General features: G+C 38.9%; 1 protein-coding gene across 2 annotated transcripts in view; it reads left to right on the top strand.

Annotated features, from left to right (window-relative positions):
• wdr19 (WD repeat domain 19) overlaps positions 1-14,979 on the top strand; it is a 111,013-nt gene that overhangs the window by 30,454 nt on the left and 65,580 nt on the right. Inside the window, exons 10-13 of one of the 2 annotated variants that reach the window (XM_063043290.1) lie at positions 830-1,002; positions 2,710-2,824; positions 4,724-4,830; positions 9,801-9,842. In XM_063043290.1, coding sequence (XP_062899360.1) covers positions 830-1,002; positions 2,710-2,824; positions 4,724-4,830; positions 9,801-9,842 — 437 coding nt within the window. The remainder of the gene's footprint in view (positions 1-829; positions 1,003-2,709; positions 2,825-4,723; positions 4,831-9,800; positions 9,843-14,979) is intronic. The other variant, XM_063043291.1, reaches the window with a different exon arrangement.

Raw genomic sequence — 14,979 nt, 5'->3', positions numbered from 1 at the left:
GTTCTTCTAATTTGGATCACCAGAGGCTGAATGGCAAAGATTAGCAGATGGATATAGGTGTGGTTGATGGGTAGGAATACCAGTAATAAAAAGTCTAATAGAAGAGGAGGCAGGAAAAGATATAAACTTGTACGGCTTGCAACTGATGTGTATGCACTTGCAGCTTCTGATGATTCTCTTAATTGCCATTGATAGAATTTGTAAACTATTAAAGTATGTAATTCTGAATAATCATAAACTTCAATTCTAGGGTTGGGACTATTTACAGAATAGATCAAACCTGTAAAATAAATTTTAAATAAATAATCTGATAGGGAGAAGAGTCAAGTACGGGGCAGTTGGAACATTTTAGAGATACAGTATATTAGAGTGTTAAATCTGCTGAATCATGGTGCTTTAACAAAAGATACACAAATACAGCTTTGAACACTCTTATTGAATATGTGATTTAATAGTTTATAAATGTAATAATGTAACATAATTTGAGTGGCATAACAAAAAAAGGAACACAACAAAAATGCACTGAAATAGGTAGGTAATTCAATGGTTATATTTACATTCTGAAAAATAATGTAAATGAAGGGAGTATGTGCATTTATGAAGTTATTTTGAACTTTCGTTTTTAGATTGATACATTAGGAAAATGATTATTTACTCTTTGCGAACCTGTCAGTTGTAATCAAAGTTACAACCGTTGATGCTGATCATTTACATGCAGCAAATAAAATCAGTGAATCTGCATTTACCAATTATATTTATCACTGAGATTAATTAACTTAATTAAGTTGCAAACAATATCATGTATCCTATGTTAACATCAAACTTTCAGGTCTGGATCAACTATCTTGGACAGATGATGGACAGTTGCTTGCTATATCTACACAGCGTGGAACACTACATGTTTTCCTCACAAAACTTCCAGTTCTTGGAGATACTTGTGGTACTCGCATTGCCTTCTTGACATCTCTGCTGGAGGTCACAGTGGTCAATCATGTAGAGGGAGTATGTGCAGTTATAATTACTTTGAACTTTAATTTTTTAGATCAGTAAGGAAATTATAAAGTTGATTATTTACTGTACTTTTTGCAAATCTCTCAGTTGTAACTACAAGTTACAATAGGTAATGCTAATCATTTCTTACACTCTAACCAATTACTTCATTTAAAAATTTGATCTAAATGAATTTAGTTGAAAAAAAATTCAGGGTCTCATATGTGATTTTTATTATTGATTGTTACAATTTTGGTAAGTGTTATAGATCAAACTAATAAGTGCATCAATTTGCCTAATGTTATTAAAAACTGGAATAACTGCTTTCTTGGCCTGGATCATGTTAATGGCATTTGGTGTTTCTGTGTGGGAATGCTACCCGCAGTGCAGATGTTATCGCTTTCTGTGCTTGCAGTATGGACACATGAAGTGCATCTAAACTTGTGCCCTGCCCTAAAATTACTACTGAATATTCTGTAATATAAATAGCTGAAAGCTATGTATGCTTTGCACCTAGCCATTACCTTTATGTCAGTGGTAGGGATTTGAATGTGTTTGCTAATATTCACTAAAAAGGTAGAGGCTTCTTTTATTTTAAAATTAAGGTTATTAATTTTTTGTAAGTAAATTACATCATTATGATTGTGTCAATATATTTTAATGCTGTTTCTAAATATCTTTGAACATCAGAAACACTTAAAAACAGTGGGAATGGTCTTCTAACAATATGAAACGTCAGGCAGATTGAGGGGTCATGGTGCTGCCTTTTATCTAGACTTGCTACTCTTAGAATACTGTAGCCCATTTAATAACCACAGCAACAAGGATGTTGAAGTTGCATGGCCTCTAAAGGCAAGTGTAAGATTAGGCAATCTGCAAAAACTGCATAAGAGGTGTAGACTGAATCCCTCATAATCTGGCTCAGTATTTTTGAGCAACTTAATCTCACTGAGCAAGAAATTAATAATACGAATAAACACCAAATGGTGTCTCAGTACCTGAAAAGAAAAACAAAGGCAGATTTCAGACTTGTCTCTTATCAGTACTGGTTCATAAATTGTAAAATAAAGTAGGAGCTTGTATATTTAATAGAATCACAAGAAAAGTGCCTTAATGCTGTCAGTGATTATCACATAAATATCATTAAAATGCTGAATTCACTGAACTCTCAGATGGGCATCTTATAATCAGTAAATGGTAACATGCTCCTGTCTTCTGAATGCAAGTTTGACCACAGTCTGTGGTAATTTATTCACATTGTTTAGGTTAGGTTCTCTGCTGAAAATGTCCCATAGAATATTTTTTTGTTGTCGTTGTTCAGTCATTTAGTCGAGTCTAACTCTTCATGACCTCATGGATCATAGGGTCCATAGGGTTTTCATGGCAAGGTATGGAAGTAGATCGCCAGGCCTTTCTTCCGCACAGATACTGCTGCTGCCCAGGAAAATTATTTAGTTCATAGATAAAAGGAGATAAAAAGATAAAAAAAAATTTAGGTCATTGACCATAAACTGGATAAAGTTTCACTTAAGTCCTACTGTTGAAGGAACCTTTATTATTCCCCGTAGAGAATTATTTGTTTTAATGCTGGATGAAAAAAGCAATTACCATTTTTAGTCTTTAGTAAAGGAATAAATTTGAATCTAATTTTGTTAAAGCAAGTTTATTTTGATAAGCCTGTCAGACTTACACCCTGCATTCTGTATTAATTTTCCTCAGGAACCAGAAACCACAGTTTCTGTTGAAGTAGAGCCTAACTTTATCGCTGTAGGCCCATATCACGTGGCTGTTGGTATGAATAATCGTGCTTGGTTTTATGCCCTTGGAGAGAAACGTATGTTCATATGAATGTTTTGCATAATTATCAAAAGCTTATGAAAGATTGAAAATAATTGTCTTGAATGGATTTATAAAAGCTTTTATACTATTTAACTGTATTAAAAAGAATTATGCACATGACAATATATAATGGCAACAATGAAATTAATTTTAACTTTGCATGTTATGGCTTTCAAAATAAATGTATAAGGCCATTTTTAAAATTTTACCCTAATTTTCTGGCAGCCCCATATGCTGATAACATTTATCCAAATCCAAATAGCATGTCCATTTAACTGTCTCAAATCAACTTAGCTGGTAGAGTTTGAGAACTTCAGAGGTAAACCAAAACATCTCATGTACTCTTATTATACTAGGCCAGTGTAGTAAAGCACAGATTTGCTGAATTTCCCAGCATTTAGACTTTGGAATCTGCTCACTAAACAACAGGCCCATTCATTTAAAGAAGTATCCCACAAGACCCATCTCCTGGTATGTGCTACACTGGCCTTCTTGTCCTGTTAACCCTCCTACCATGCCATGTATCCCTCATTATCTGGATCTCTGATCCTTGCCCCCTTTCAACTATAATTAGCTCATCATGCCCCACCTCTATCATGTGTGGACTCTAGTGCCTTCTCAACAATGAATGCAAAGTTCCAGTGCTCCCTGTTCCAACTTCTGGAAATAACATAAGCCAATGAGCCTGTGACTACCAGTCATCTTGATTACTCTCCTCTAGCCTTACAAATTCAGCTTCAGAACATAACACTGAGTGGCGTTTTTCCGAACTTGATTGAATATAATGCCTGATCAGGTTCCTATATGAATTAAAAGCAGGATTAGGTCACACCTCAACCACTTCCCCCCCAACAGTTGCTCCACCAGTTAATGTGATTGTGGCTGATTTGACTCCATATTCATATCCGCACCAAATTCTTCTACTCTATATTCCTATCTACCCTGGTAAACATTCACGCCTTGTTTATCAAGTGTCTATTTACAACTTAAGTATATTCAGACACTGCCTTTGTGACATTTTTGGAGGAAGAGAGCTACAAACTCTTTGGAAGGTTTTCTAAAAATTGCCTTGTTTCTGCATTCAACTCTGGGAGATAGTTTATAAATATTGCCTTGTTTCAGTGTTAAATGAAACTTACCGTTATTTTTAAATTGAAACCTCTTAGATTTAGATTTTCCCACAGGAGCCCATGGTAGCGCAGCAGTTGGTGTGACACTGTTACAGCTCAGGCTGTTGGAGTTCAGAGTTCAATTCCAGTGCCATCTGTAAGGAGTCTCTACGTCCTCCCCCCATGGTTCTCCCCAGGTGTCCTGGTTTCCTCCCACAGTCCAAAGATGTACTGGGTAGGTTAATTGGCCATTGTAAATTGTCCCGTGATTGGACTAGGGTTAAATCGGAGTTGTTGAGGTTGCTGAGCTGGCATAGGTTGAAGTGTCAGAAGGGCCTACTCTGCACCGTATCGCTAACTAAATTAACATAGAGAAAGTATCCTCTCCAATAATTGAAGGATTGCTCAAGGTCTTACATGCTGGAGCACTTAAAACACAATTGAAATCTGCAGTGGCCGCTAATAACTAAAATAATCATTAACAACCAGCTGCTACTCCCCACCCACTGTACCCCCTCTGTACTTGATGCACTCAGTTAAGAAGGTGCCAGGCTTCCATAGTTACATCACTTGCAGAAATCTCTACGCTATCATTAATTCCTCCAGGTAGCTTCTTTCTTTAATTTTGCTCTATTACTGAATAAATTGAGAAGATTGGTTGTCAAGATGTTTTCTCTTGCAATTGAGGCATTATCCAAATTTGTGGAGTTTAGGGGATAATACAGAAGGTTATTTTTATCCCAATAAAATACTAATTGATTTTCTGCTGTTTTTGATTTTCTTAGAAGTGGAGAAGCTAAAGGACGTGGAGTATTTGGGCACTGTAACTAATATGTGCTTGAATTCAGACTATGCAGCAGTGCTTTTTGAGGGAAGAGTTCAGCTACACATGGTAAATATTCATTGTGGTTCAGACTTTGCATTTAACTTCCCAATTTGCCATCTTTAATTCAGATTTTCCAGCTACTGTAAATAATTGTTTTATTAAATAAGTATGTTAAGTACCTAAAGCAATGGAATTCTTCCTCTCTCATAGAAATCTTTTAGTCAGCCTTATTTCAGATATATATATAAAATATATCTTTAATGTATAAAAGTTTCTAAATTGAGCTACCAAGAATTACTCTCCAATTGAGTTTGTATGTACTTTATATGATGTGTGTATTATATATCTTAAAAAGCTTTAATGTAGGGTTGAGTTGAGCTTCGACAACCCTTAAAAACCCACAAGAGTACTACTGAAGAGTAATCAGCAAAAAATATGGAGCTAAGCAATCAAGGATAAAATCTGCAAACACAAGGAAATCTGCAGATGCTGGAAATTCAAGCAACACACATAAAAAATGCTGGTGAATGCAGCAGGCCAGGCAGCATCTCTAGGAAGAGGTACAGTCAACGTTTCGGGCCGAGACCCTTCGTCAGGACTAACTGAAAGAAGGGATAGTAAGAGATTTGAAAGTGGGAGGGAGAGGGGAGATCCGAAATGATAGGAGAAGATAGGAAGGGGAAGGATGGAGCCAAGAGCTGGAAAGTTGATTGGCAAAAGGGATATAAGGCTGAAGAAGGGAGAGGATCATGGGATGGGAGGCCTAGGGAGAAAGAAAGGGGAAGGGGGTTGAAAAGCCCAGAGGATGGGCAAAGAGTTATAGTGAGAGGGACAGAAGGAGAAAAGAGAGAGCGAGAGAGAGAATAAATAAATAAATAAAAGATGGGGTACGAAGGGGAGGTGGGGCATTAACGGGAGTTAGAAAAGTCAATGTTCATGCATCAGGTTGGAGGCTACCCAGACGGAATATAAGGTGTTGTTCCTCCAACCTGAGTGTGGCTTCATCTTGACAGTAGGGGAGATCATGGATAGACATATCAGAATGGGAATGGGACGTGAAATTAAAATGTGTGGCCACTGGGAGATCTTGCTCTCTCCGGTGGTCAGAGCATAGGTGTTTAGCGAAATGGTCTCCCAGCCTGTGTCAGGTCTCGCCAATATATAGAAGGCCGCATTGGGAGCACTGGACGCAGTATATCACCCCAGCCGACTCACAGGTGAAGTGTCGCCTCACCTGGAAGGACTTTCTGGGGCCCTGAATGGTGGTAAGGGAGGAAGTGTAAGGGCATGTGTAGCACTTGTTCCGCTTACAAGATTAAGTACCGGGAGGGAGATCGGTGAGAAGGGATGGGGGGGGATGAATGGAGAAGGGAGTCGTGTAGGGAGCGATCCCTGCAGAAAGAGGGGGGAAGGGAAAGATGTGCTTAGTGGTGGGATCCTGTTGGAGGTGGCGGAAGTTACGGAGAATTATAAAAAAAATTCTGATTGGTATATAAGATTGTCTGTAAATATGTAGAAGAATTGTTTCATAATGACAGGTCTGGTCTTCTAGTTTTTGGTAATAAGCCATCTTGTTCATACCAAATAGCATTTTAGTACATTACACAATGCTGCATACCTTCAGGTCTTACATTATGATCATTTTTATTACCCATTACAGTTTGTTTGCTGTGTTCAGCACAGTCTTTATAATCAATAAGAAACGTTTTATTTTCACTTATTAAAAATACAAAGAGCTGTTCGTATTTACACAAATATACACAAACAAAACATTGTTCTGATTAATCATACAGGTGGAACTATTTTGAGTTTCTGTCAACCAACTTCCAAATAACTTTTTTTTTCATTTTTATGTCTTCCATTTCCCCACTGAACAATATAGTTTAATTAATATAATTTTTGTGGAAAAAATGCAAAACTTTTTACAACATTAAATTCAATTATTAGCCCATAGCATATAAGCTCTGAATATATTTATTATTCAAGTACTTGTCAACAATTTAGTAAGTTTAGTGGAAGAGGCTGGTGTACTGACCTCTACCTTGCCAAGGCACAGCGACAACTCACGGATACCTCCTCTTATTTACCCCTCGATCATGATCCCACTAAGGAGCGCCAGGCCATTGTCTCCCACACCATCACCAACTTTATCAGCTCAGGGGATCTCCCATCCACCACTACCAACCTTATAGTTCCCACACCTCACACTTCCCGTTTCTACCTCCTACCCAAGATCCACAAACCTGCCTGTCCTGGCAGACCTATTTTCTCAGCTTGCTCCTGCCCCACCGAACTCATTTCTGCATACCTCGACACGGTTTTATCCCCCCTTGTTCAATCCCTTCCTACCTATGTTCATGACACTTCTCACGCTCTTAAACTTTTCGATGATTTTAAGTTCCCTGGCCCCCACCGCTTTATTTTCACCATGGATGTCCAGTCCCTATATACTTCCATCCCCCATCAGGAAGGTCTCAAAGCTCTCCACTTCTTCTTGGATTCCAGACCTAATCAGTTCCCCTCTACCACCACTCTGCTCCGTCTAGCAGAATTAGTCCTTACTCTTAATAATTTCTCCTTTGGCTCCTCCCACTTCCTCCAAAAACTAAAGGTGTAGCTATGGGCACCCGTATAGGTCCTAGCTGTGCCTGCCTTTTTGTTGGCTTTGTGGAACAATCTATGTTCCGTGCCTATTCTGGTATCTGTCCCCCACTTTTCCTTCGCTACATCGACGACTGCATTGGCACTGCTTCCTGCACGCATGCTGAGCTCGTTGACTTTATTAACTTTGCCTCCAACTTTCACCCTGCCCTCAAGTTTACCTGGTCCATTTCTGACACCTCCCTTCCCTTTCTAGATCTTTCTGTCTCTGTCTCTGGAGACAGCTTATCCACTGATGTCTACTATAAGCCTACTGACTCTCACAGCTATCTGGACTATTCCTCTTCTCACCCTGTCTCTTGCAAAAATGCCATCCCTTTCTCGCAATTCCTCCGTCTCCGCCGCATCTGCTCTCAGGATGAGGCTTTTCATTCCAGGACGAGGGAGATGTCCTCCTTTTTTAAAAAAAGGGGCTTCCCTTCCTCCACTATCAACTCTGCTCTCAAACACATCTCCCCCATTTCACGTACACCTGCTCTCACTCCATCCTCCCACCACCCCACTAGGAATAGGGTTCCCCTGGTCCTCACCTACCACCCCACCAGCCTCCGGGTCCAACATATTATTCTCCGTAACTTCCGCCACGTCCAACGGGATCCCACCACTAAGCACATCTTTCCCTCCCCCCTCTATCTCTGCTTTCCACAGGAATCGCTCCCTACGCGACTCCCTTGTCCATTCGTCCCCCCCATCCCTCCCCACTTGATCTCCTTCCTGGCACTTATCCTTGTAAGCGGAACAAGTGCTACACATGCCCTTACACTTCCTCCCTTACCACCATTCAGGGCCCCAGACAGTTCTTCCAGGTGAGGCGACACTTCACCTGTGAGTCGGCTGAGGTGATATACTGCGTCCGGTGCTCCCGATGTGGCCTTCTATATATTGGCGAGACCCGACGCAGACTGGGAGATCGTTTTGCTGAACACCTATGCTCTGTCCGCCAGAGAAAGCAGGATCTCCCAGTGGCCACACATTTTAATTCCACATCCCATTCCCATTCTGACATGTCTATCCACGGCCTCCTCTACTGTAAAGATGAAGCCACACTCAGGTTGGAGGAACAACACATTATATTCCGTCTGGGTAGCCTCCAACCTGATGGCATGAACATCGACTTCTCTAACTTCCGCTAATGCCCCACCTCCCCTTTGTACCCCATCCGTTATTTATTTTTATACACACATTCTTTCTCTCTCTCCTTTTTCTCCCTCTGTCCCTCTGACTATACCCCTTGCCCATCCTCTGGGTCCCCCCCCGCCTTGTCTTTCTTCCCGGACCTCCTGTCCCATGATCCTCTCGTATCCCTTTTGCTATTCACCTGTCCAGCTCTTGGCTCCATCCCTCCCCCTCCTGTCTTCTCCTATCATTTTGGATCTCCCCCTCCCCCTCCCCCTCCCCCTCCCACTTTCAAATCCCTTACTCACTCTTCCTTCAGTTAGTCCTGACGAAGGGTCTCGGCCTGAAACGTCGACCGTACCTCTTCCTAGAGATGCTGCCTGGCCTGCTGCGTTCACCAGCAACTTTGATGTGTGTTGCTTAGTAAGTTTAGTATTGTGTACATTTTAGGAATTATTTTCCAAAATTTCAGTAAGATTCAAATTGGTAAAGTAATCAGAACTTCATCCCCTAAAGCTAGAATTCCTATTCAGCTCAGTATTTCGTTGCCTTTCTGGACCATTGAGAATAGCTGTCTATATTGACACTTGTTACTGAATCGGAGTACTAAGCTGAAATGATCCTTAGAAAAAAACAATAAAATTATAGTTTTAGAAATAAGAACCCTATAAGCTATTTACTTATATAAAATCATATGTAGATATTGTATCTGGTACTGGAATTTGTTATATTCAAAGTTTTTAATCATCAATCAAAGATAGGCATTTATGTTAATATCCACTTCCTTTATTCATTTTGATGCCCAACAATTACATTATTGCTCTGGAAATTGAATTTTATTCCATTGTGTTCCAAGCTGAGTCAAATACCAAATTAAAGTAAATTGTACTTTAACAAAATACAATGCTCCAATAATGCATTCTTGTTTCAGTCAAAAGTGAAACTGGACTGCATGTTAGTGGGCAAAATGCTGTTATAGCCAAATATTTCATTGGAAGGTTTCTTGAATTTGGAGGATAAAACACACCGTAATTTATTCATCAAGGATTTTCACCTGTCAGCCCTCTAGTATAAATACAGAAACAATCTTGGTTCAGACAGTATTGATCCTCCTACATTATCAATGTTAATACCTAAGAAAGCTTTACATATAATGTCATAATTTTAAACTTAGTTTCAAAATTTTTTATACACTTTCCCCATAATAGTACTTTATAACTAACAACAAAAGCTAATAATGTTATTTTTTTCATTTGTAGATCAGTTCCAGCTTCGATTCTATGCTCCCAGTTATGCAGCAGGTATAATACAGGTTACTCAGAAAGGGTGGCTTATTGAAATCAATTGGTCAATAAGTATTGCTTTATTTTCAACGTGACATTTATCTGGTCTAGTTATATCTGTGATAGCCCATAACCATGGAAAAGTGACATACAAATATTTAAATAATTTGTCTTTTTTTTACTATTTTGGAGGTGGCATTGACAGATTGTTTTCTTTTAATTAAGTTTGCCTCTATGAGCAACTTGCAAATAAATAATAATTAGATGACTTAGCAATCAAAATCATTGATGTTAGTTAACATAGAACATAGAATAGTACAGCACAGTACAGGCCCTTCGGCCCACTATGTTGTGCCAACCCTCAAACCCTGCCTCCCATATAAGCCCCCACCTTAGATTCCTCCATATACCTGTCTAGTCGTCTCTTAAACTTCACTAGTGTATCTGCCTCCACCACTGACTCAGGCAGTGCATTCCATGCGCGAACCACTCTCTTTGTGAAAAACCTTCCTCTAATATCCCCCTTGAACTTCCCACCCCTTACCTTAAAGCCATGTCCTCTTGTATTGAGCAGTGGTGCCCTGGGGAAGAGGCGCTGGCTATCCACTCTATCTATTCCTCTTATTATCTTGTACACCTCTATCATGTCTCCTCTCATCCCCCTTCTCTCCAAAGAGTAAAGCCCTAGCTCCCTTAATCTCTGATCATAATGCATACTTTCTAAACCAGGCAGCATCCTGGTAAATCTCCTCTGTACTCTTTCCAATGCTTCCACATCCTTCCTATAGTGAGGTGACTAGAACTGGACACAGTACTCCAAGTAGTACTCCCAACAGTGCTGGAAGAAGCCATGTGGGCCAGCATGACCATACTGGCTGAAAAGAACTATTTAGATTAATGACATATTTCATCTCCCACTCCACAGCATTAGATTAGATTCAACTTTATTGTCATTGTGCCGAGTGCAGATACAAAGCCAATGAAATGCAGTTAGCATCTGACCAGAAATGCAAAGAATAGTGTTATTTAGAAAATAACTGTGAATAAAAAGTAAGTGCTACAGCACTCAAATATAAAAGTACTGAGACTGTACAATATGGGTGCAATACTGCTTAGCGCTGTGATGTGAGGTTCAGCAGGGTCACAGCCTCAAGGAAGAAGTTTATGGTAGATGTTCTCAATGGTGGGCAATTGGGTGCCGATAATCCGCTGGGCAGTTATAAGTTACTGCACATCAAATGCTCATTCAGGTGCTGAATGTGAGTTTTCATTTCCACTATCCTTTTAGACCGTGAGTTCTAGTTCTTCATCACTTTTTACATGAGAAAAATACTCAACTTCTGTTTTCTATAATGTGACTATATATGCATTTATTATCCTAGTTTGACATTACAGGTTGAGTACCCCTTATCCAAAGTTCGAAATACATTCGAGCACTGACATGATATCACAAATTGCAAATTCTACAAGGTGCTGGGAAGGTTCCCAAGCTTGTGCAAATCTCTGTGCGCCACAGTTCTGAGAAGTGACCTTGTATTTGTAATGAACAGAAGTTAATGAAAATAGAAGAACACTGCATAAAGTGAAAAATGAAGATCTCTGTTTTCTATTGAAAGCGTGGATTCGATAGTGTCAGAGTGAACATATGCCATTTAACGATGTGCTGATCTTGAAACAAGCAAACATCTATCATGACAAAATTGAAAATTGTGTGAATGTTCAGTCAGCTGGTTGCAGAAATTAAAGGGAATGTGTGGCATTAAATTTTTAAAGATTTGTGGTGATAATGCATTTGTTGATCATGAAGCAGCAGAGAAATTCTTTGAGTTTGCCAAGATTGTCTCTGATGAAAATCGAACACACTGAATGGCTGCATCAATACATATGTGTGATAGGCAAGTGTAAATCAAAGATTGCTTACTGGTAGCACATAAATCCAGAGTTGGAAATGATAGGGATCCCAAGCTATCTCATATATTCCAAAATCCAAAATCTGGAACACTTCTGGCCCCAACCATTTCAGATAAGGGGTACTCAACCTAAACTAGTTGCTTATTCATTTACAGCATGGCTTCCGTTCTCTTTTGTTTTGCTTATTTTTCTTCCTCAGCCAAACAAAAAACAGGTATGTCTTCTTAACCACTATCCGTGTCTATTGGTATTTAAGGCTGTGCATTATGAGGTCCTTGACATTTAAGTATCCTAATATTTACTGTGTATTCACTTACCTCGACTGTTCTCTGAAATACATCTGCAGCCTTTTCCAGATTGAATTCCACATTCTAATTTCTGCCCACTTAACCATTGAAATGTTTGTGCAGCCTACAACTGACTCTCCTTCATCTATCTGTGCCTTTCAAAATAAACATCCCTATTGTACTCCTTACTAACTCATACCTCTGAATGTCAGTAATTAAATATATGACATTATTCTTTCATCCAGAGCTCTGGAGTCCTTTGGGATTCTCCACATGACAAAGAATATTAGTGTCAGTGAAGAGGTGGACAAATAGCAGTAAGCGCAACAGAGTGTCAGAGTTTGGAGTTCAATCCCAGTGTCTTCTGTAAGGAGTTTGTACATCCTTCCCGTGGAATGTGTGAGTTTCTTCCCATAGTCCAATGATGTACTGATTAGTAGGTTAATTGGTCATTGTAAATTGTTCCATGATAACACTAGAGTTAAATCAAGGGTTGCTGGCGGTGTGGCTGGAAAGGCCTATTCTGTGCTGATTCTCTTTAAAAAAAAAATTTAATAATAATTCACAAAATTCTGAATACCATTGCATGGGCAAATTTGAAGGTCATTTCCAGGGATTGACAAATAAGATTTGTAGAGGCAGAAAGCTTAAGTAGAAATTAGCTAAGTTTTCCAAATGGAAGAACTGAATATGTTTGGAAGAATTAAGTTGAGGTCAATTAGCTCTACGTAGATAATTACTACCTGGACATTCATTCACAGTCAAATGTGGTATGCAGTTGTAGTTGCATCTTTAACTCTACTTTAAAAGAGTTTAAACTTGCTCTCACTAAACTTAATAGAATGAATTTTGGAAGTGTAAGTGGAATAGAATATGCGACCATTACTGTGTCATATGTTTATAATTACTGATGAATTCCTAAGCCACTAAAACATATCTGTGGCCACCATTACTGTAGAACAGGGGTTCCCAACCTTTATTATGCAATGGACCCTTGCCATTAACCAAGAGGTCCGTGGACCCCAGTTGGAAACCCCTGTTGTAGAATAATGTTTTGAAATTGAACTTCTGGAGAAAAAATGCAGACAAACAGACTTAAAAATTCATTTGTACATTCAAAAATAGTAAGTGCAGTACAATTGAATTTGAACATGATTCTGGGTGTCTTTGCATTTAGAGAATCATAGTGTTATACAGCATGAAAGCAGGCTTTTTGAACCAAGTTTTCCAACTAAGCTAGTCCCATTTGCCTGTGGTTGCCCATGTCCCTCTAAATTCTTTCTGTCCATGTAACTGTCCAAATTCCTTTTCAATATTATACCACTTCCTTTGGGAACTTGTTCCATCTACTCACAACTCTGGGTGTAGAAAAACGTTGCACCTCAGCTTCTTTGTAAACCTATGCCCTCCAACTTTGGACCCCCCTACCCTGGGGAAATGGCTATCCCTAATAACCTTAAGTCAGATTCTCTTGATTTTATAAACTTCTCTATACCCTTCAGCCTCTTATGCTCCAGCAAATTAAGTCCTTGCCTATCCACCTTCCAAGTAACTCTGTAACATCCTCGTATATCTTCTTGCATTCTTTCCAGTTTAATAACATCTTTCAAGGCAATCAGAACTATGCGCTTTACTCTAAAAGTGCCCTTGCAATGTCTTGTACAGCTGTAACATGACACCCTAACTCCTGTACTTAAATTATTCTGTCCAATGAATGCAAATGTGGCTAATGCCTTCCTTCACCTTCCTGACTATCTGTGTCGCCACCTTCAAGGTAGAATAATAATTTCTAGTGCAATCGTTTTGGAGTATTGAGTATACCTGAACCTAAAATAAATGTTCTGAAGACCAATTGGTCTCCTTAGGCTGGTCTGACTGCCAAATTAATATTAGAGATTTTTAGTTTTTCCTATCTGAAACAAATATTGGCGAATTGCATATATAAGTAGAGGTCTAACACTGGTTGTAGGAACCCATTTGAAATTTCTTTGTAGATAGATATACAAATAGACTATTATAATATTGCCAATGTAATAGGAAGAAATTTGTGTAAGACTTTGTTTCCAAAGGGCAGAAGCACCAGCTTTCCTTCCAAGAGCTATCTGCCTGGCAATTCAGTACCAGAATCATCTATGTTCGGTTGGGCATTACCTGAACACAGTGAGCTGAATGGCCACTTTGTATGCTGCAGATTTCTATAATTTTATGAAATGCAAAAGGAAATGTGATTGCCATCTGCAGTCATGTCTGATGCTAATATTGTTTAATGATTAGTGTGGCTTTTTCCCCCGATTATTGTCAGGATTATTTTCACATTGCATTGTCCATTTCATGCCAAAAACTGCTGCCAGTTTAATGTCCTGGTCACATACAAATCATTTTGAACATAACTATTCTCACTGGTTTACTGACTAGTTGGTAACAGTCAAAGACATCAGAGAATACATTGTTATTTATGTGCACAAATAGCATTTCAATGCAGGCTTGGAATTATATCCACTTGGAATTTTTCATTGAGTTTTGAAAGAGTTTCTGACACTTTCAGAATTATCACGTGCACAACAAGGGTGGGCAAATCATGACTACAAATTTAAAACTGTACAAGAAAATGTTCTCCTTGGGTATCAGGGAATGCTATATATTTCTAGCCACATTTTTGTTTTTAAAATTAGATCCCAGTTATTATCAATTATTTCTCACCTTTCAAATTAAACATTAGCTTGTATCTTCTATTTTCAGTACTACAAGAAAGAACAAAGAAATCATCACCAATGTCCTGGCCAATATTTATTAATCAAATGGAATGGTCATTATTGTCCACGCACAAAATAGTTGCCAAGTTTCCTAAGTTGCAACAGTGACTAGTCATTAGACTGATCAAAGTGATCTAAGAACAATCTAAGTGAGTGAATCAGCTGTAAGGAGAGGTTTGACACATTTAGCTTGTTTCTCCTGGA

Source organism: Mobula hypostoma, chromosome 3 (genome assembly GCF_963921235.1).
Source record: "Mobula hypostoma chromosome 3, sMobHyp1.1, whole genome shotgun sequence".
Classification (NCBI taxonomy): domain Eukaryota; kingdom Metazoa; phylum Chordata; class Chondrichthyes; order Myliobatiformes; family Myliobatidae; genus Mobula; species Mobula hypostoma.
The sequence above is the reverse complement of the archived record's forward strand: the minus strand, read 5'-3'. Positions and strand labels throughout refer to the sequence as shown.